This window comes from Lates calcarifer, linkage group LG5, assembly GCF_001640805.2.
Source record: "Lates calcarifer isolate ASB-BC8 linkage group LG5, TLL_Latcal_v3, whole genome shotgun sequence".
NCBI classification, from domain to species: domain Eukaryota; kingdom Metazoa; phylum Chordata; class Actinopteri; family Centropomidae; genus Lates; species Lates calcarifer.
This window is the reverse complement of record NC_066837.1, coordinates 14,619,891-14,642,275: the sequence shown is the minus strand read 5'-3', so window position 1 is coordinate 14,642,275 and position 22,385 is coordinate 14,619,891. Positions and strand designations below refer to the sequence as shown.

The following is a 22,385-nucleotide window of genomic DNA, read 5'->3' as shown; positions in this document are numbered from 1 at the left end:
ACTGCAGTAGTGCGCTTCTCGAGCTGTCTCCGGTAATGTTCCATAGGATACACACGCCCCTCTCCGCCCCTGCCGCGAGACAGGTGGTTGGACTGTACGCCGTCATCCTCGAGCGCTCCCTCTTAGAATAAGGAGGAGATAAATATATGTAAAAAAAATTATACATATATATATATATATCTGGCGGCGGCGGCAGCAAGGGGAAGGGTCGGTTGGCGCGAGCGCGTCCCCGATGGACTTCCAGCGTGTGACCTCCGCGATCACCGGGCGGACAGCGGGAGAGAAGAGGAGAGGGGGGGCAACAACCGGAACGCACGAGGAGAGCCCCGCCGATCTAACTAGTACCAAATGTTTTCCAGCGAATCGCTCGAGCTGCTGTTCACGGGAGGGGGTGTACCGAGACAGGAATGAGATGCACGAGTGAAAAAAAAGTTGACACGATTCTGGTGGGATTTTTCATCCGAGAGGCGGCGGGGATCATTTCTGACTATCCTCCGCTCTGGGAAGTTCCCCTGAGGGAGGAGGTATAGAGAGGAGGTGGTGGTGGTGGGGAGAGTGGTGGTGTTTCATTATGGCTTCAGGCGCCGGTAAGGCTGCACAGCCCCCCGGGCCGGGCTCCGCCGTTAACGGGACTGCGGCAGAGTTCCCGAACATCGAGCAGGAGCTGTACGACTACCAGATGCACAGCAAGATGTGCAAGAAGATCGCTCAGCTCACCAAGGTAAGGACCTGCCGGTGAGTCGGGGGTGGGGGGGTTGGTGGGCGCGCGCTGTCACTGAACCAGTCAGGCTGATTGGACGAGCTGCTGGCCGCCTCACTATGTTATCTGCCACTGAGACATAATTACACACTGAAAAGACGAGCTACAATTAGTGATTTTACACACACCAGCAGATGTCACAGCAAACATATAAACGCTGAAACATAAAATTGATCCACGTGAAGCAGGAAGCAGCAAAACCTGAGAGAAGTGTGGAGGAAAAAAAATTTAAATGATCACAGCTCATACGTGCTTAAAACAACATCACAAATGTCAGAAATCATCATTATCTCCTGGGATAATGGCTCGAAAACTTGGATCAGGGTTTAATCGCGCTCGTGACTGACACAGGAATCAGACATCAGCGATCACCACCAGCACCACGAGCCTTAAGGTGTAGGCTGCAGATCCACAGCAGTTTATAGAGCTGGAACCTGTTTGAACAGCAATTAAACATGATGGGTGATAATCAGATAATCTGTGCAATGCATCGATTTATTGTTAAATGTGGGGAAAAAAGAACATTTTCTTTGTTTGACCAACAAACAAGAAATTAACAGTGATGTGAAAAAGATAAAAGCAGCACACCTCCACTTTAAAACAGCTGCAGCCAGGACGTGGTTGATATTTTTAATTATAATATGCAGTAATCAGGTTTCTGTCACAATCATAGTGATTTCTGTATCAGTGCCAACACATCTCATGCGGTGTATCTTCCTCCATCCTCACTGATCAGTGTGGAGGCAGCAGGGATGCTGGACAGCAGCTGCAGCAGTGGGTTTTCATACAGTAAGCGCTGCTATAAGGGGATTCTCCCTCCCTCTCTCTCCCTCTCTCTCTCTCTCTCTCTCTTTCCGTGCTCTACAATAATGCTTACAGAGGCAGGGCATGACCCGTCGCTTGTTGAGCTATGACAATTACTGATGACTGTGCACTTCCCATCTCTTCCCCCTCACGGCTTCACCTCTGCGTGTAGCCTGTAGGTGTGTGTTTGTGTTTGTGTGAATACATTCACTACAAACAAAGATGACACAGATGAGGGGTCAGCACTTGTGTCTGTGCTTGTTAGGGACATTTCTACCTCCCATGATCCTCCACTCCCTCTGTCCTAATATCAGAAGCCTGGACTTGCACCCCCCCCCCTTTTGAAACTTTATGCAGCCTCTGCCAGCTCGATGACCACAGTAAACAAACCCGATGAAATATAAGAATCATCAAATCTGATATTTGGTGTAAGCGTTTTTGCCTGGCTTGTCTTGGGGGGTGGTGGGGTACCATGTGTGCCATGTGATGCATGGTTTATTTGAGTGTTGAGGAAGCAGGAAGTGGGTCAGCTGTGGTAACCTTATATATTTAATAACCCTTTTATTCCCTCTGTGTGTGTGTGTGTGTGTGTGCCCGTCCCACACTCCTCCACTCACCCATCCACACTTATGCTTGACTTACACAGCTCCCCCTCCCTCTCTCTGCCCTGGTTGAATGGGTGCTGCTAAAGATAAACCAGTAGCACATCGGAGTGTGTTTACACGCCCGAATGAGCCAATGGGAGGAAGGCAAGAGCTGACCATGTCAGGGCCAGCTGTTGTGAACGAACACAGAAGAGTAGCCTCTTTACGTGACTCACAGAGATCAACAGTAGCATATTAAAGTGTGTGTGTGTTTGTGTGTGTGTGTATATACTCCCACTCTTTTGATTGGCAGCTCTAATTCTGTCTATGTGATTTCCTGTACTTATCTAGCTTACACTGTCACAATGTTCCCTGCTTTGTAATCCAGCACACCCGGTACCCTCTTTGATATGTGTGGAGGTGTGTGTGTGTGTGTGGTGGTGGTGGGGGGGAGGCAGGGCTGATGTAAGAGAAAGAAGTGTGCATGCTTGCTTGTCTCTTTGCCTCACCTCTCCTCTGTGCACCAACCGTTCACTCTACATCTCACTTCAACAGCAGCAGCGTCGTTGTCTCGGTTTTTTCTTCCTTGACGCCACAGACACAGAATATTAATTTCATGCTTTGCTGACTATGAAGTTATTGTCAACAAGCACGAGGCACCGGCTTGTGAGGATACATGAATAACATTATCGACTGGCAGGATCAATACGGGGATCTGGAGACAGGATTTACAGTAGCAAGAGGCTCTCGTCAAACTCTCTGACCGAGCTGCCGTGCCAAGAGTTTTAAGAACTTACTCCCAAAAAGCTGAATCAATGTGAGACACTACTTCTAATCCGAGCTGGGATCACACTAAAGTTTCACAAATCTTAAAAAGTGTTAACGTTGTAGGCTGAGAAACAAACAACTGGCTGCTCGGTTTCATGATTTCTGCAGTCTTTTACCTTTGAATTGGGATTGGAAGCTAAGCAGCCACAAGAGATACAAGATTATGATAAATATTAAAACTTAAGAGCCTAGAAGTCAGTGAACCCACACAGCAAAGTCACTCACACAGCAATATCTATCTAAAGTCTGCACATTTATAATAGATAGGTAGATAAATTTAACATTGGCCACAAAACCGACTGGTCAAAACAGATCAGTTATGGTTGTAGTTGAGTTAAACAAGTTCATTTTATTGCTTCTAATTTCAATTTTCAATATCATTAATATATTAATGAGTAGCAGGGATGTGTATCCAACAAAAAAGGAAAAAAAAAAGGAAAAGAACAGTTTTTTTCATCATACCTCTATCTAACCTAGCAGCCTTTCCCGTTTACCCTATATGGCCAAAAGTATGTGGATAACCATACATTTGTGCACTCTGGTTTGAGGCTGTTTTTTTTAATATTTTATTTTTATGTTTTTTATTTCACAAAAGAATACAGACACACAAAACAACAACAAAAAGAAAGGATCTGGATTGCCCCGTCTCTATTAAACATAACTGTCCCTGTGACTTATTCTGTGTTTCAGTCATTATCAAAATATTATATTTCATCCACAGTTTTCATCCTGTCCTCTTGTGTTGGTGGGTCTGCCTTGCCCCATCTCCTTGTCATGGCCTTTTCACAGGCTGCTAATAAGATTTTCAGTAAATATCAGTCTTCTCCTAACACACTATCTCCTGTCATATTACCAAAATACAACTCCAGGACACAGCCAAAACACACGAGAATGGTCTACAGCGGTTTGGGTTGTTTTTCATAGTTTTGACGAAATTCCTGAGTTCAAATTAAGGTGAACAATAATGTGTGGCATCAGTCTTTCGAAGGGCCTTTCATCTTTCAAAATGTTCCCATGTAGAAAACGAAGGTACACTAATTAATGTCTTTCTGAGTTTGGTGTGGACTTGACCTCAACTTTACATTGTTAATGCTCCCTGCTATTAGGTTCCAAATTCTCGAGAAAACCTGTCCCAGAAGATGGAGGCTCTTAATGCCCATGGTTTTGGAATATCATATATCAATGTAATACTTGGGTGTCCACATAATTTTGGCCACGTAGTGTAAGTTGTGTCTCGTTAAGTGGGGTACACACTACAAGATAATCAGGACAATTTTCCCCTCCAGATCAAAGTCAGTAAAGGCCTGATTATCTGATGGTTCTTAAGATTATCTTGTCAGATTTTCAAGTTCACCTTGTCAGGTGTGTTCAGTGATTTACCTGCCCCGATCTGCTTGGTAGCCACCCCAATAAATATTAAACATGTTCAGTATCAGAAATTCTCTTGTGCGGGAGAACACTGAGGAAGACCGAGCACGCACTCTGTGGATTGTCGTGGATCGGAACGATAGGCGATCAGGAAGTGAGTTGATTGAAAACAAAGCATGAAAAACAAGAGACATCATTGTCCGCCATGTTTGTTTACTTTAAAGTTGGGAGATTTGGAGTTTTGAGAGTCCAGACTCTGGTTGTTAGTAGTGAATCTGTTAGTGTGTGGTGTGCTGTGTTGGTCCTCTCATTGCACATCACACACCATAAGAACAACATGACGTGTGTGGTCCTTCACATTTTCTAAATCGGTTAAGATTTTAAAAATCTTTTAGTGTGTGCCAGGCTTCAGGTTTGAGGAGAACCTTTGCTAAAACCTTCCTCCTTCTCTCCTGATATATTTTCCTTCTTCCCTCCTTTGGTGTCACTTTCAAACTGGTCAAAGAGGACAGCCAAGAACTGCACACACACACACACACACACACACACCACACACACACACACACTGTCCCCTCGGAGTCTGCCCTCGATTCCTCTGAGTCACGAGTCATAGTTGGTGAGCCAAAGTTCATGCACTATGACGTGATTGAATAGCCGGCGTGACATACTGTACAAGTGTTTGACTGACAGGATGGAGAGAGGCGGGAGATGACGTATCCATCATTGATATTAGGTCTGGATCATAAGAAATGCACCGTAGATTAATGGAGATCCACGATGTTGAGGCGATTTAAGTGTGTGTGTGCAAGGGAGAGGTGGTGACACAAACACAAACACACACACACACACTCTAAGGGAATGTCCGCTGTGCTGTGCCAGCTGTGTGCTGCAGACAGAGAGGCGTCTGGGTAAAATATGAGCCCATGTGTCCCCTGGATACACCCACGCTCGTGCACACACACAAACACGCACGCCTCCGCAAGTGGGTAAATGAGACGTCAGGGTCAGGAGGAGCAGATGATGACACTATAGACATGGCGTAGAGGGTAAAGTGAATAGTGGGAGCCATATTTCACATGTTAGTCACAGTCTAAACGGGGATCCGGGAGAGAAACACTGCACTGAGGCCCAGACTATTTTGGCTTTGCTGCTCTTTTGTTACAGTAGATGCACACGGTTTGACAGTGTTGATGTTTAACCTCTATTATTTGCGTTTGGAGATTATTATGTTTCCCCCCTCCGTCAGTCAGTTTCAGTTTAATATTTGTTATCATAAAGCTGCCAGCCTCAAAATATTGGCTCCATAATGTCTGTGTTTGCGCACTAGTTTTGGTGTCAGTTTTCCTGCTGTTTATTATGTACCTCGGACACATCAGGAAACAACCCCCGTGGAGTGAATCATCCAAGTCCGAGATGTAACTGTAACGAGGTCAGCTCAAATGAACCGAAATCAACACTGCAAGACACACAATAACGTACAAATCTGAATCCTGTCAGTCACATTAGGGTGAAATGTGCTTACAAATCAAATACAAGGCCAGTTTTAATCTTTTCTTATCAAAGGGGAAAAAAATCTATGACTCAGTTTGCAGCGAAATCTTTCAACATCAGCTGATTAGCTGCTCTGGCTTTAAGTTATTCTGCTGTTAGTTCCAAAAATGCTACACAAAAGCACTTTTTTTCTGCAATTACTTGACTTTACAAGCAGAAAACCCAACACAAAGAAAGGCCCAGGCTCGCTTTATTGAAGGCCAAATCAAGAACACAACACACAATAATGAAGAAGAGTAACTGGTGAAAATCTAAACACAAAGACTGTAGGAAGTGCACATGTCAGTGCATAAGGCATTGGTGGTGATCAGTTCCTGTTTTGGTGCAAAAAAAAAAGAGGGATGACAAACAGATAAAAAACTCAATTCACATCTTCAGGGCAGAAACAGGAACCAACATTAAACATCTTTCTCTGTGTCTCCCAGGTGATTTATTCCCTGAACATGAAGAACGAGGAGCAGGAGGCGGCGTTGCAGGCCTTGAGCCAAGCCCACCACGAGGAGCTGCACCGCATCCTGATGGAGACGTGTCATGAAGGGGAGGGGTCGGCGCTGAGGACACGCCTTCTCGAGCTGCAGGAGTCTCTGGACGAGCAGCAGAGGGTTGGAGCGCAGGTGTGTGCACGACGTGTGAGTCCGAATGTGTGTGTATGTGTGTGTGCACTCACCCTCCTGATCACGAGATGAGCCGACCTCATTCAAGGGCGTGTTATGTATTTTAATGTGTAAACTCCCAGCGGGAGCAGCAAATCAAACTCGCCCCCTAATGTGACCTACAACAGTCAACCTAGTTCAGAGAGCCTGTTACTTCACCCAGTCTTCATGCCTAATTCACAGGCTGTGCACCACAATACAGAATCCACATGAATCATAAATACCCACATGACTTTCTTATGAGACGTTTGGGGGGAAAAAAAGATGCATCTTAACAACCAAAGAAATAAAAAATGTACACACACCATAAACTTTTATTTTGAAACTGTTTGGCCCTGCTCATTGTTCTGACTCGTTTGCTGTCTGCCTTGTTTTCCTGTTTCGGTTGTCATTTTTTCTTGCTGCAGGTTCATCAAGACTTTATTACGAGAAAAGTGACCGTAAACACCCAATAGCAAATACACAAACAGCCCTTTAACAACTGAGATCCATGGGCTCTGGTTTTGTGTGCAGACATGTTGGTCATATTTTTGGTGAGCAAACAGTCGTAAGTGTAGCACAACCTGGAAAATGGGATAGACAAGATGAATGCATTAATAGTAGGTGGAATGTATTATCAGGGTTAGAGCAGACTATTGACACAGTGAGAATCCAGATTTATAAATCTAAAACTAGACTGTGGAGTGGAGCATAGTCTGGTCTGATGCTGTGGCCACCACAGCAAGTGCCATGATGTAAACACAATACTTAAAATTTGCTGGATTATAGGGGAATTTAGAGGCAGTGTAGATACATTTTCATTAATTACAGTTCTTTGCTAGTTAAACTTTGGGAGCAGTCAGTGTTGATCAGATACAATAATGAATGAATACTTGTTTAGCCCTGTAATTTCCTTCCAGGAGATAAAGTGTTACAAAAATGTCTCCTCCTTGTTTTGTATTTCCAGGACACCTCACTGAATATTATGATTTACTTATGAATCCTGTTTACTTTTGTGACAAGCTGAATAAGGGTTTTAAAAATGAATTTATGGCTCCAACCCGCCCGATCTCAGCGGTGCAGGCTGGTAATGATGTTTTGCCACATACTGAGTATTGTTTGAACGTCACAGCGTTGCAGCTAATTGGCCTTTATGGCCTCAGTCTGGTCTTTCTCAGATGTTTTGTCCACACTGTCGCCTGTAGTCGTCTGTGTAGCTCCTAACATTTTGAAGATGCAGTGGTATGGGATAATTGCCGTATGAATGTGCCCCCATGTCAGCAAAGACCAAAGTGTTTTTCGGAAGGAAAAAACATTTATTTGAGTCAATGCCTTGAGTGATTTTGGCAGCTCTAAAGGAAAAAGTGTGTCTTACCCAGTAACAGGGATGTCTGCTCATTAACTACTGAGTTTATATGTAAATTCAGTGTGGAACATGTCGTCCTCTGTGCCTTCAGGTGCAGGCAGACTTTGAGTGCTTCCGCATCCAGGCGGAGGAGAGGGAGCGTGAAACCGAGGTGGAGCTGAGAAAACATTTTGAGGAGAGGCTCCAGGCTGCAGAGGAAGAGCTCCAGGAGGCCAAGGCCCAGATCAGCGTCACCCAGGAGGAGAGCCTGAGGCTGAGCAAAGAACTGGAGAGGGCCGGGGAGCAGATCCAGGAGCTGGACACCAAGTGCGAGGAGCTGCGGAAAGCTGCCGAGGAGGAGAAGGAGAGGGAAAGGGAGAACGAGGAGAAAAAGAGAGAGGAGGAAGACAGACAGATAGAGGAGCGAGAGGACTCGGAGAGAGTGAAAGCCCTCTTGGAGGAGGTGAAGGCGCTGAAGGAGGAGAGGGGCCAGGCGGAGGAGGAGAGGAGGCGGGTGGTGAAAGAGGAACGGGAGCGATGGGAGCAGAAGATGAACGACCTGAACGAGGAGAAAGAGGACATGAGGAAGAAGATGGAGGCCGAGTGGAGGGAGGAGCGGCGGAGGTGGGAGGAGAGGGAGGAGGAGGAGAAGAAAGGAATGCACAGCGCTTTGAGAGAGAGGGTGAAGAGGGCTGAGGCGGAGGTGGAGAGTCACCTGGAGAGGCTGGCGGAGAGCAAGAGGAACACGGTGAAACTGCAAGAGCGAATCCAGGTACTCACTCTGTCACTCCTCATGTTTTCACTCACCCTATAACTAGAATCCAGTAGAAGGAAATTGAAATGTTGCAGCTTCCTTTCTCTGATGCACCCAACTAATGATGGCAAAAGAGGGAGAGGAGTGAGGGAGGAGGAGGGGGGAGATCTTGCTTGTCTAAACCACAGGCTGCCCTCTCTGAGTGCTATTCCCACTGCCAACTATCTGCTAATGAGTAGTTTGAGCAGGATAGATTCGCTGCACCACCACCATTACCACCTCACGCATGAGCATTAAGACGCCCTGCGAGAGCTGGCACAGAGCTGACATAAGCCCTCACAGCAGACCATTAAAGGCTCGCAGCTGGGCGAGATAGCTCCCTGACTCACCACATTTCATCCTCCCTCTTTTTTTCCCCCCTCTCTCTCTATCGCACTCCCTGTCCCTGACTTGTGTTCTTTCTCTCCTTCCTCCTTATCTGTGTCAAATTTGCTGTCAGCCTCTCTCTCTCTCTCTCCCTCATCTGTCTTTTTTTTTCTTTTTCCTCCCTTGTGCTTGTCGCCAACCCACAATACTTTCCTCTGCATCGCCCTCCTTAATCTAACTCCCTCCCTCCCGGGCCCTTGTCCCAGGACCTGGAGGAGGAGCTGGAGCTGGATCGGAGGCGCGTGTCCGAGGCCGAGGGCGTGGCCAAACGGGCGGAGGAGGAGCTGGCGGTCGCCAAGGAGAGGCTGCTGCTGCAGGAGGACGAGCTGCAGAGCCGAGCAGGTAGCCCGCTCCTGTCCCACCTGTCTTCTTCCTTCCTCTTACCCGTCTCCCGGAGAAAGATCACATCGCTTGAGATTCAGCTGAGCTCAGTGCATTTCCATTATTCATTCTGACTCAGCGTTAATTATGTTTTCACCTCACGCCGTTATAATATATACAGAAATGAAACAAATGCACATTATTCATCCTCCATAAAGGCAAACAGTTTCATCAAAGTGTCATCATGCCCAGTCAGCAAAAACACCCTGAATTTTATTTATTGCATGAGAGTGATTTTTGTTTTTTCCTCATTCGGTGTTCTGGTCTGCTGTGTTTCCATTCTGCATCTGTTATGCATAATCGATATGTGCTCGTGCATGTTTGTGTGCGTATGCTTGGGTGTTTATTGGTGTGTTTTGTGTGTGTGTGTGTGTGTGTGTTAGAAGAGCTGCTGAACCGCGGAGGCTGCGAGGTGTGTGTGTGCACCGAGGTGGAGGAGCTGAGGAGCCAGGTGAGCCGTCTGCAGAGCAGGAACAGAGAGCTGGAGCTACAGAGCAGTGGCAGGAACAGTGACCATGCCCGGCAGATACGCCAGGTAAGAATATAATGTCGTCCAGTACAACACCACCTTTAGTTATGACCTCAATAATACAACATATGATTTATTTTCCAACACTCTGTAAACTTTGTAAAGGTAGAATTTACACAGATCGGCCCTAATATTTTGACCACCCTACCTAATATAGAGTAGATCCCCCTTTTACCGCCAAAACAGCCGTGCTGAGGCATGGACTCCTGTGGTATCTGGCACCGAGCCGTCAGTAGCAGATACTTTAAGTCCTGTAAGTCACAAGGTGGAGCCTCTGTGGATCGGACTTGTTTTTCCAGCACATCCCAGACCAGGCCACCTTCTTCCATTGCTGTGATGCTCATGTGCCCATTGTAGGTGCTTTTGGCAATGGATATGGGTCAGCTTCGGCACCCTGACCAGTCTGCGATGCTCTGTATGTTCTGACACCTTTCGTTAGGAACTGGCATTAAGTTCCAGCAATTTGAACTACAGTAGCTCTTCTGTTGCATCGGACAACATGGGCCAGCCTTCACTCCGCACGTGACCCTGTCGCTGTTTTCCGAGATAATCAATGTTATTCACTTCACCTGTCAGTGGTCATCATGTTATGGCTGAGGTGTTACACTGAATTGCTTCAGACTGTACAGGTGTACATAATAAAGTGGAAAGTGAGTGTATGTTGTGTGTGTTTGTAGCATGCTGAGGCCCTGTCCAGTTTACGTTCAGAGATGGTGAGAGCCCAGACAGAAGAGCTGCGTCGCATCCAAAAGCACGCAGATGACGAGAGGGACAAACTGCAGAAGGAGATAGACAAAGAAAGAGAAACGCTACAGAGGGAGAGGGAGCAAGAGAAGGATCAGCTGGAGAAGGAGAGGAACAGACTGCGCAGGGAGAGAGAGGAGGAGAAGGAAGGGCTGCAGAAAGAAGTGGAGGAGGTCAAAGAGCGCCTGCGCAGAGAGAAGGAGGAAGAGGTGGACCGGCTGCGCAAAGAACTGGAGGTGGAGAGGGTCCGGCTTCGCTCGCAGCTGGACAAAAACATCGAGCAGGTCGAGGCAGAGAGGGTCAACGTGCAGCAGAAGCTGGAGGAGGAGAAGAGGAGGTTGGTGGAGAAGGCCGAGGAGGACAGGAAGCGGCTCAAGGAGCAGGTGAGGAAGGCGATAGAGGAGGTGATGAGGAGGCATGCAGCCGAACTGCACAGCGTCCAGGAAGCTCTGAGCTCGGAAAAGAAGACCAACCAAGAGGTCAGCATCCACCCAACATTTAACTAGTAACACACTTCTAGAAATACAGATCCTTTTCCCTTTTTTTCTTTTGTTTTTTTTCTGTAGACTGACAGTGTGCAGTGAGACAGGCTCGGTAAAAGCTAAAGAGGACAGTTTTGCCGTAGTGTGCACATGTATCAGAGTTTTAAAAATAGCCTGCTGTTTAGCCGTGGCAGCTCGCTCATACAGGCTTAATTATTTTAGCTTCACTTTCAGTCAGACTTTTGGATGTAATTATTTTGGATACAGAGATGAACCGCTGTGAGTCCTGTCACACTGCTGAGATGGTAATACTGCTGTGAGTCTGTGTGATACATATTTTTTATGCTCTTTTAGAAACATAAGTACAGACAGAGATCAGGCTGTGTTAAGCAGATTTTCTTAAGAAATCTGGCTACTGCAGAACATGAACAGTAACCAGATTACTTAGGTGCATCTAAACACACTCATTCTTCTAAATATTCTGGGCTTGTGGTGCCATAAAGTAGCTATTTGTAAGTTTTGCTATCGCTACATAGCTAACATTAGCATTAGCGGTTTCTGGTTCAATCCCTTCTTTTTGTCTCCTGTAATTAGCATGCTAACCAGCTAGGACCCTCATTATTTTCCGATAGCGACTGCCCTGAAGAAGTTTCGCTGCTCAGAAGGCGCATTTGTACCTTGATGGCTGAAGCCCCATCACCCACTCCTGCCAAAAACCACATTAAACTTATAAATTTAAAACAAAGCTCTCTGTGTCACCTGTCATTGGCTACGTATGTCTATGGGCCAACCAAAGACTTTTAGAGACCTAAAGAGAGAGAAGAGTAATTGGTGAGACAAAAAGCAAATATTAGACAAAAGTATGAAAAAATGTGAAAGTGTTAATGTTTTTTGTCTGATCTACTAGCCACTTAATCATCTTGTGACCCTTTGGGGGGATTGCCTCATGCCCAGGCTGGGAACCACTGGTCCAAAATAGCGTGATTAATGAATATTTTTTGCTCTCTGTGTAAATGTAGAAACATAAAGAGATTTTATCACATAATTGCCTGCCCTTTGAGCCTTCTTATGATGTGCACTTCAACATGACTAATTATTAATTAGGCTTAGTAATAAAGAGATGATAGTATGGTTGGGTTAAAGTGCTAGAAAGGAGATGAATTGTGAATATAATAATGATGACGATTAATATTCTTGAAAGGTGTGTGCTCGTTTGGAAGAGGAGAGGAGGATTCGGTGAGGACCGTCGCAGTGGGCTGGAGAAGGAAAGAGAGGAGCTGAGCACAAAACTGGCAGATGCTACCAATGAGGTCAGATGTCAAATATTTTATCACCTAAAATAATGTGAAATAAAGCTGTTTGTAATATCAGTTCCAAAGAGAGATGTTTCCATCCCCTCAGATCTGTCGGCTGGAGTCAGTGATCCAACAGCAAGAGAGGAAAGAAAAGGTGGTGCCTGAAGCCGCCCCGTCTTGTGGACCGCACTGCTCTCGTCTGGAGGAAGAGCTCCATCAGACTCGGGGCCGACTGGCTCGGACTCAGGAGGAGGCAGAGAGGCAGCGGGACAGACAGCAGAGAGAGATAGCGTCGCTGAGAGCTGACAAACATCGGCTGGAGGAAAAAGTCCTGGAACAGAGCCGACTGAACACAGAGAGGAGCCTTCTTGAGCAGAGCCAGCGGCACACCGAGGACCGGATCAGGTAGCAGAATAAACAAGGAGCTGCCAGAACCACTTAGGCTTACATTACAAAGTCTTGACTCTGCCCTCCTCCTTAAATGATCACTGGGGAAGGGAATCACTCAAATTGCAGCTCACAACAACCTACAGCCATTTTTTCCTCGCTTCAGTTCCATTCAGTTTAATTTGAATAAGCTGTATTGTAACAAAACAAGATGATATGATGAATAAGACGAACTATTAATTAGAAATTAAATCAATATCTCAAATAAACATTTCCCTTAATGGTTTTCAGTCTGTCCTGTCTCATACAGTGATTCTACATATCTAGCAGCTTCTTTTTCATTGTATGCCGACTATGATTAGTGTACTCGCATGCTGATTAACAGCTGATTACTTTTATTTAAAGTGTTTTTTCCCTCCTATAGAAAGGTATGACATTGTTATTGTAGAATAGACAACAATAGAAGCTTCTAATGTGACATTTCTTCCCTGTTCTGGGGTATTTTCCAGCTTAAAAATCCAGCGCTTCCCCAGAAATACAACCAGAGAACTCTTAAGCCTTTAATATGACAAAGCAAACCAGGTTGTGCAAGTATACGAACATTTATAAAAATCAAGCTGTTAAGAATAGAGAGAAATAATCAGGCACAGGCTGTCTACTAGATGTGAAACTTAATAAAAAATAATCCTCTTACAACGAGTTGGAAGCAAAAGGAAACAAGACATAAAAATGACTGCATGCAGCGAGCACAGCCAGAAGAAGAAATAAAGAGTAGTTTTTGCATGTAGGTTAACTCTCCTCCTGATGTATGCCTGCAGGGCAGAGTGTGAGGATCGTCTCAGAGCAGAGTTCAGGATAGAGATGAACGCCGCCGTCGCTGAGAGCGAACAGAGATGGCAGAACCGAGAGCAGGAGCTGCAAACCCAGATATCTGAGCTGCAGGGTCAACTGACCGAGGTGAGTCTCCTTTATAAACAAAATCATAAACACCCATCTGTGACCCCTTGATCTTCTCTGTTAGAAATGTAATTACAGCTTGATAATCAGCCATATTGTTTTCACTTCACTGTAATTGCTGGAGAAGTCTGAGACATGAGCAGCAATCCTGAGGTCTGGAAAAAAAATTGAAGCCTAATTAGGGATAGAATCAAACAATCAGGGTTCATTCAGTTAGCTCGCAGGAAACGTGACGATCCACCATTTAAAACCAGCTGGAAAAAGATGTCATCCATCTAAATGAACCCATTTGATAAAGCTGCATTCATTGGTTAGATGTAGACTGCACCTATTGATTGTCTTAATCAATGACTGATCTGAAGTTTATTATTTATTATTTATTATTATTTTTTCTTCCCATTAGAGGCAGAGGTGATGTCTTCAAAATGTTTTATTTGTCCAATATTGTTATTTTCCGATAAAAAAGGATAATATTTATGAAATATTTCAACATGAAACAGGTAAAATATGACCCAAACACAATTGGAGGGTAAATGTGTGTTAACAGAAGAACTGGGGAACAAACAGATACACTCCCAGTCCTTGTCAAAACTGTTGTACTTGTGTGTCCCCTAACTTTATGGAATTGCAATTCTAAATCACTGGAGTGCTCTTTTAATTAGTCCCACAAGCCTGTTTTGAGTGCACAATGAAGTCTTTGTTTTATTTATTTATTTTAAGTAAGCCGTTGGAGTCTTCAAATTCCAAAACAAAGGCGACATCTCGCACTTAATTCATCGCCTGCAGCAAAATTCATCATCTCGGGATTTACTCCAATGCCACACACGGGTCCTTCAAGTCCTTCGCTCACAATTTTCTCGCTAATGCAGGTGGAGAAAAAGAAGGCGGGCCAAGGAGACGATTGCCACGGCAACCCCGAAATTGACAGGCTGAGGAAGGAGGTCCAAGACACCAAGGAGATCAACAAAAAGCTGAGGGAGCTGCTGCAGGTACATGAGATGCACACACGCATTTTTGGACTCTGTTTCATAGGTTTTCTCTGTGATGAATAATTTAGCAGCTTTGATGATAGCGCTGGAGAGCTCAGAGTGGAGAGGCAACATAATGTTATTCTCTGACTGCTTTTTGTGAGCTTAAAGAAAGCAGCTGTTGTAAGGAAAATAAAATAAAATAAAATGTGTTTATTAATTACGCTGGAGGAGCCCCAAACCCAGTCGTCAGCCGAGGAGAAGCACAGTCACGCCATGGCTCTGCAGGCGTTAGAGAGACAGGCAAAGGAAGATCTGCTGTCTGAGAGGAACAGACTACAGACGATGCACCACCTGGAGCTAGGTAACACACGCATGAGCACACACACTCATGAATAAACGCAGACAGTGACACACATGCAGCTGCACGAACAAAATGAGAGACTGTGATGTACACGTGGAGATTATAAATTCAACAGTGAAGATGCTATTGCCATGGATACACTTCACCATGGCAACAGCAGAAGGGTGGGCCGAATTGATTTTGTTTTCTGGATGTGCTTTTGTGTGTGTGTGTGTGTGTGTGTGTGTATAAATGTATGTGTGTGTGTGTGTGTGTGATATCAGATAAGCAGCGTGCAGAGTTGACCCAGCAGCACACAGAGTGGAGCAGACAGATGACCCAGAGACACATGCAGCAGATAGAGGACCTACAGGCTCAGCTACAGGCACACACACAGATGATGGCTCTGCAACAGGTGACAAACACACACACACACATCCACAGCGTTGAATCTTAGTCCCAGAGAAATATGAATATGTCATGTTAGCATCTGCAGCAACATTAGCACATATGAAAACGTAGATACTGACAACGTGTGTTCATTTTATGTGTGTGTGTGCATGTGTGTGTGTGTGTGCAGGATTTGAAGCAGCAGAACCAGTACCAGGTGTTTGAGCGACAGCTGGACGAGAGTCGTTGTGCCATGCTGGAGCTGCAGAGAGAGAACGCAGCTCTCAAGAAGCAATTAAAAGAAAAGTAAGAAAAGAAAAATACATACATGAAATTTTGATTTGAAATCCTTTAGGGCTGCTAATGATTTCATTACTGATTGATCTGCTGATATTTTCTTCTCCATTAAATGTCAGAAAAATTGTGAAATGCCCATCACAGTCTTCCCAAAGCCTGAGTGGATGTATTCAGACTGATTGGATGATATATAAAAGCATAAAATCCACAAATCATGTGCATGGTTTGGTCAATGTTTGAGCTTTAGAGGTGCTGACAGTTGCATTTTTTAAAACGTCAAAGCCCCTCCTGTTTCCAATCTTTATGCTAAGATAAGCTAATAATCTCCTAGGCTGTAGCTTCATATTCTCTCGTACAGACACGAGAGTGGGCTCGATCTTGTCATCTAACTCTCAGGTTAACAGGCCAGTACCATTATCCTTACTCTTCTCCTGTACTGTTCCTATGTCTCCTGTCCCAGATCAATACAGAAAAATCCTGGAACTGAAGAGAAAGAGGAGGAAAGCGTGGAACTGAGGAAGAAGAGGGACGCCCAGCTGGAAGAAGAAGCACAACGTCTGAAGGAGGAGGTGGAGAAACTGCGAGTGGAGATGGAGAAACTGGAGGAGTCGCAGAAACACTGGGAGGAGAGGAAAGAGGAGGACGTGAAAGAGGAGGAGGTGGACGAGGAGAAGAAGAAGGAGCGGGAGGAGGAGAAGAGGAGGGAGGAGGTGGAGGAGATCAAGAGGGAGCACAAGAGGGAGATGCAAAGTTTGGTGTCGGAGTACAGCAGCGCCCAGACGCACCTGCAGGCTCGCATCGTGGCCTTGGAGAACGAGTGAGTAGAGGATGGACGCATTGATTAAACTGACCGTGCACTTGTCAAATGTCGGCGCAGGCATGTGAGAAAGTGTGTGTGTGTTTTCTTTGTATATGATTTAACGGCAGGCTGCGCGAGCGGGAGGAGCGGTGTCGGAGGAGGGAGCCTCGATGTGATGACCTGCAGCTGGGGCGACTCCAGGAGAGGCTGTCCGAGAGAGACCAGCTCATTAAACGATTAGTGGTGAGCAAACTATCGCCTGTTTTTTACCTGTGGAACTGCTCTCCAGAGGACCCTCATTTATTGTCAACAAATCCCATTAAACGACCAAAGCTAACAATAAATTGATCAACTAACAGGTGTTTGTCTCTGTAGTCAAAGCCTGAAATAGCTTAATCCTCTGTGCCATAGAGCTCCAAACTCATGCACTCGATTCCTATATTACAATGAACAGGGGCACTGTTGTTCATTTTGAGCGCTCACCAGAGCTCCAGATATATACAGTATGAATGCAGGACTGAAAATAGACACCAACAAATACACTGTTTACTCCTGTTTCTGCTAAAAACTGCAGTGTGCAGCTGCTTTAAGAAATGATTCAGCCTTTGTTATGACCTGTTTTTATGTCTTCAGTCGGAACAAATGGGCTTGATGCTGGACACTGTAGTGGCTATTTGTCATAAATCAAAATTCAAACAAACAAAAAAAAAATCAAAAATCAAAGAGCCACTGATGCACTGTGGGCATGTGACGTACTGTACTGTAATCTGATGTTTTTGCTGGTTTATTTATCCATTTTCAAGCAAGTAAACAAACAGAACAAAGCAGTCCTGTCTCCTGCTGCCTCTCTCTCCCCGGTGCATGCTGGTCCCCTTACCTGCCTACGTAGTTATACGTACAGAGACGCCCATGGTGTTATTCAGCTCTTAACTAACAGAAATAAAGCAAACTAAACTATTTACTGATCAAAATAAACAAACAAACAAAATAAATACATGAACTGATACTGAACAAATGAAAAAAAAAACAGTCAAAACGAATAAATCGCTCCCTCATCACAGGTGTAGGAACGTTTTTTTGCTTGCCGCCAAAAGGGCCCGAAGCAACTTTCAGTATCCCTCCTTTGTTTTAAAAAGAGGGCATGGCCCAGATACAGACTCTCCAAGTTCATGTGTATTTGAGTCTTAAACACTTCAGTCATTTTCAAGCTCTCTGGCTGCAGCTTCTCAAATGAGAAACTTAACTTTTCTTCATTCTCCATCATTGTAAACAGAACATCTTTTGGTTTTGGATTTGAACAAAACAGGACATTTGATGTCACCTGTGACCCTGGCAAACCGCGATGGGTTTTTTTCTCCATTTTTCACAGATAACACAATTAACCAAACAAGTAATCAGAAGGCCAATCGATGATGAAAATAATCGCAGCTCCACTCAGCTGCTGTCTGGAAAACTTTCCACTGATTTGAGCACCTCCTGGAGGCTTTTCATGCATGTGGAGCTTAAGGGTGGCCTAGAGGTTGAGATGCTGTGTCCTCGCTTTGATTCCCTCCAGGGAGATGTTGTTGTTGAATCCCTCTCTCTCTCTCTCTCTCTCTCTCTCTCTTTGTCTGTCTCCCCATGTTTTCTGTCTGTATCTTAACTGTTGCTATCGAGTAAATGCAAAAAAATAATCTAGCTGGCTGGCTGGAAACTGTGTGATGCTGTCAAAAGCTGCAGAGACAGTGAGTAAGAAAAGCTGAGTGCAGAGTTAATGGGTAAATTTAAAAAATGGAACTGCTCGAACCAAGTCGAACTGGAACTGTGCCTTCATTAATCATCTGCAGTCACGTATGCGTAGGAGAAAATCACATTTTTTACAGGGTCCTCTGCCAGAGAGCTGTGTCCTCCATCTGTGTGGCATGAGGCAGCTTGGCAAACAAGTGCATACACCCCCCCTCCTCCGTCCCTCTGGATACAATACATAATACAATACAACAACAACAAGCCCAACTGTGAATAAGGTCAATGACAGTCCTTCCTCGTCCTCCTCCCCTCCAGGAAGAGAGGCATCAGCTGCAGCTCCACCCTCCCGTCGCCGGGGACAGCAGCACCCTCAGGCTCCGTGACAGCAAGTCCCGCCCCGGGAGCGTCACGCCAACCATGAGGGTGAGTTCGTCTGTTCGTCTCACATGCACATAACGCATTCATCAAAGCAAGCCGCCTTCTCCCAGCCAGAAGGGCTCGATGGGACCGGAGCCAACTTCTGTTTTCTGTAGCACGAGGCAGGAAAAACACACAAATTCACCCGCTCAACAGATCACCAGCGTCTGAGTCCACCAGGCTGCTTTTAATTGTGTTACATTTGTCCAGTGCAGGCACAGACTGGTGTGAAGAATGTTTTCATATCAAAGACTTTTAAAAGAAAAGTAGTTTACATGATGATTTTAGGCTGCAGCTGAGTGCAGGATCGACTGTTCCTGCATTAATGTTGGAGCCAGTTATGGATAAGTGATCACAGACCAGCTGGGATGGTAAATCTGAGCACACTGTTTAGACATGTGTCCCTGTTTATTGACTGTACACGAAGTGACACTCCACCCAGAATCTTCCCACCTTCTGTCAACAGGAAAGTTTCTTTTTTTACATTTTGACATCTGATGATCGCTGTGGTCAGCAGTTTTCAGAGCAGAAAATCACGAACCACTCCTGCAGCGTAACCCACTTTGTTTGCTCATTATGTCCCAAATGCTAATTGCTTGGTCAAAATATAACTAAATACACACCTTCCATCCAGATAAACATTATATTTAACCACTTTTTGGGCATAAAATAAGTTTATTAACAGTGATTATGCTACAAGAGCATTTTCAGGAGTTACTGTGGAGGTTTTGATACTGAACACAGCTGCTGAAGATGTACAAGATCAATATTTATATCTATATACAGTAGGTATTTTAAGCAGAGTGTTCCTTTGAGTTCAGCCGTTTCAGTCTGCCACTGGGATGCAGTGCTTTGTTATTGTCAACAAATGTCATGAAAAGAATAAAACTAAACACTTTCCAACCTTCCCCTATATTCTTTCAAATAACATATTTATGTGGCAAAAACACCTGCTCACATAACTGCTGTTACATATCTCTTCTCCCAGAAGTAACTTGTCTATTTAAATGTGTCGTATGTGAAGTTTTTAACTTTCTAAAAAGTGTTGCATAATGTTGAGTTTGTGTCTCTTTGTTCTGACAGAGGAAGCGTGTGGAGTCTCCTCCTCGTGTCACCAGCAACCCCGGCGCCGGGACTTACGACAGGAGCATCTTCCTCCCCCACTCCTCCTCCTCGTCTTCCTCCTCCTCCTCCGTCCATCAGCACTCCTCCTCGACCCTTCCCCACCAGTCCACCTCCCACCCCCAGACCTCCCCTCACTACTCCACCTCCTCTCTCCCACACAAGCACTCCTCCCTCTCCCTCAGCCAACATTCCTCCCCCTCCCTCCCTCGCTCCACCCGATCCCGGACCTCTTGCATCCCCCCGACCCCAGCGCCCACCGCCCCGCTGCCCGTCTGCCCGTCACCGCAGACCGGTATCCGATATGTGTCCCCTTCCTGCCAGGAGCCCCATGCACACCTGCAGGCCCAATCAATAAGGTATGGACATTTTGATATATTGGCATTTATACCAACTTCTTCTTATTAATTTTCTTGTCAACCATTTTCTATTTCTATATATTTATGTACTAATGTTTTCACCTTTTGTTATTTTTGTATATTTATTTTGCATTCAGATATTTAGAACTCATTTCACTTTTTTTATTTGACCTTGATTTTATTTGAGTTTTCTGCAGCTTGCACCTACTTAAATTTATGGCTTTTTAAGGCCTTTTAATACCACACAGCGTTTAATGCCTGTTTCACAGTTCAAAGCATGAAATGTGATGCTAAACCCACCAGTAGTAGTAGCAGTATAGCACTTCCCTGCAGTATATAACATTAATTCCTGATGATATCATTAATTAAATTGATGTGACCTGTCTTGCATGAGCTGCATAAATAGGACAAATCAATTATTTAAAGTTATTTTAACTAAAACTTGCCCATTATGAAACAGCGAGCTTTAAATACACTGTAGCAGCAGCAGCAGCAGTGACAGTGTTTGCTGCAGGTCTGATGCCGCTGACTGAAACTCTACAAGAAAGGATTTAACAGCCTCCTGCAGCACAGTCGCACTGTCGCTCCGGTCTCACTTGTAGTTTTTAGATGTAAAGAGTCTCCTGACAGCACACAAGCAGAAACAAAAAGAAGCTTTAACTTGTGTTACCGTCTATGCCAGCAATGAAACAATATTACAGACCTTTGTAAATGACATTCTAGGCATACATTTTAATACCTAAAGCCTTTTTTTAGAGTTTATCTAGACTTTTCAAGACCAGCAGATATCCTCTTTAATACTGAATTGAAGCGTTATTTGTTCAGATATACAGTAGATTAGTATTTTGTGAACTTCTTTCCTCTAGTTTGGGTGTAAATGCTTTCTAGTTTGACTTTTGCTCAGCATTTTTCTGCTTTGTGTTTATTTCTAGTTACAGTTAGCTGCAGTTGTTATGGTATATATCATTAACAGATATTACTCTTCTTTTACAGACTTTAATATAAATATGTTTTGATTTCTCCCCCAGGAGTTAATATCTGTTGGTGTGTCTCCACTTTTATATTCTCTTTCATTTGTTTGTGCTGATCTCTCTGCCATACGCTGGTTCATATTTGCTTAGATTAGAGTTCTGAGTGTTGCTAGTTTCAAAACTTTGCAAAATATTAATGTGTGTGTTTGTTGTGTTTTGCAGGGGCCCGTATCTGGAGCCAAGGGGCACCGAGGGGCTGAAGCAGGAGTGGTTCACCAAATACTTCTCCTTCTGAGCACAAATACACACATTAACACACACATACACACACACAGCAGCTGCAATTACATCTCCTCATATACAGTTCATTGCTTCTTATACACATCCGTTTGCTTCCCACACACACACACACACACACAACCTTTAAACACAGACACACACACACATACACAAACAGACATAACGACATTAACAAACATATGGGCTCATCACCAGCAAGGCCATCTCAAACATTGCCTCAAAGCTCAACCAAAAAGTGCTTCTTGAACACATGCCTGACCTCTTTTCAGAACATAGGCCTGCCGGATCTTGTTTGTATAGTTTGGAATGTCTCCATATGTTTTGTTTTATTTTTAAAGCAGTCTTCCTTTTTTTAATGCAACTTTTGCTCTAATCTCATCACATGGTTAATCCAGGCAAGTGTACATTTCTTTAAAAAAAAAAAAGAAAAAAAATCTACAACCAAGTGTCTCTTTGAGTATGGAAGCATTCGACATATTCAATCAAGATCCTCGTCGAAAAAACGGACACACACGACTCACCATACCAAAATGAAGCTTGTTTCAATGCAAAAATGTACAATAATCTTAAATGAAGGAAATTGAATAAAATATTTTGTTTTTGTAAGAGTTTCTTCTTTGTATACAGGCATATTGATTAACAGGGTTTCTACAGTTTTTGACAAATTAGATTCAAGACCTTTCTGCATAGAATGTAATTCAGTGTGTTTTTAATAATAGTTTGATGGAAAACGAACAGTAAGGCCCACAATTATTTATTGAATACATGAATTTACTTACTTTTATATCACAGCCTCTGTTTAAAGTGAATGTTAATGTTTTTTGTTTGAAAGTCAGAGCTCAGTTAAAGATAGATTATTAGCAATTA

General features: G+C 44.3%; 1 protein-coding gene across 1 annotated transcript; it reads left to right on the top strand.

Annotated features, from left to right (window-relative positions):
• On the top strand, positions 1 to 22,124 carry fam184b (family with sequence similarity 184 member B). The gene is given in 19 exon segments (XM_018695866.2): positions 1 to 721; positions 6,321 to 6,509; positions 7,985 to 8,644; positions 9,259 to 9,394; positions 9,817 to 9,968; positions 10,640 to 11,185; positions 12,390 to 12,419; positions 12,421 to 12,498; positions 12,590 to 12,888; positions 13,689 to 13,827; positions 14,697 to 14,816; positions 15,027 to 15,159; positions 15,423 to 15,553; positions 15,719 to 15,834; positions 16,286 to 16,642; positions 16,753 to 16,867; positions 18,665 to 18,772; positions 19,850 to 20,247; positions 21,441 to 22,124. Coding segments are annotated over 19 exon segments (3,930 nt in total). The 5' UTR covers positions 1 to 571; the 3' UTR covers positions 21,514 to 22,124.
• The last annotated feature ends 261 nt before the right edge of the window (positions 22,125 to 22,385 follow it).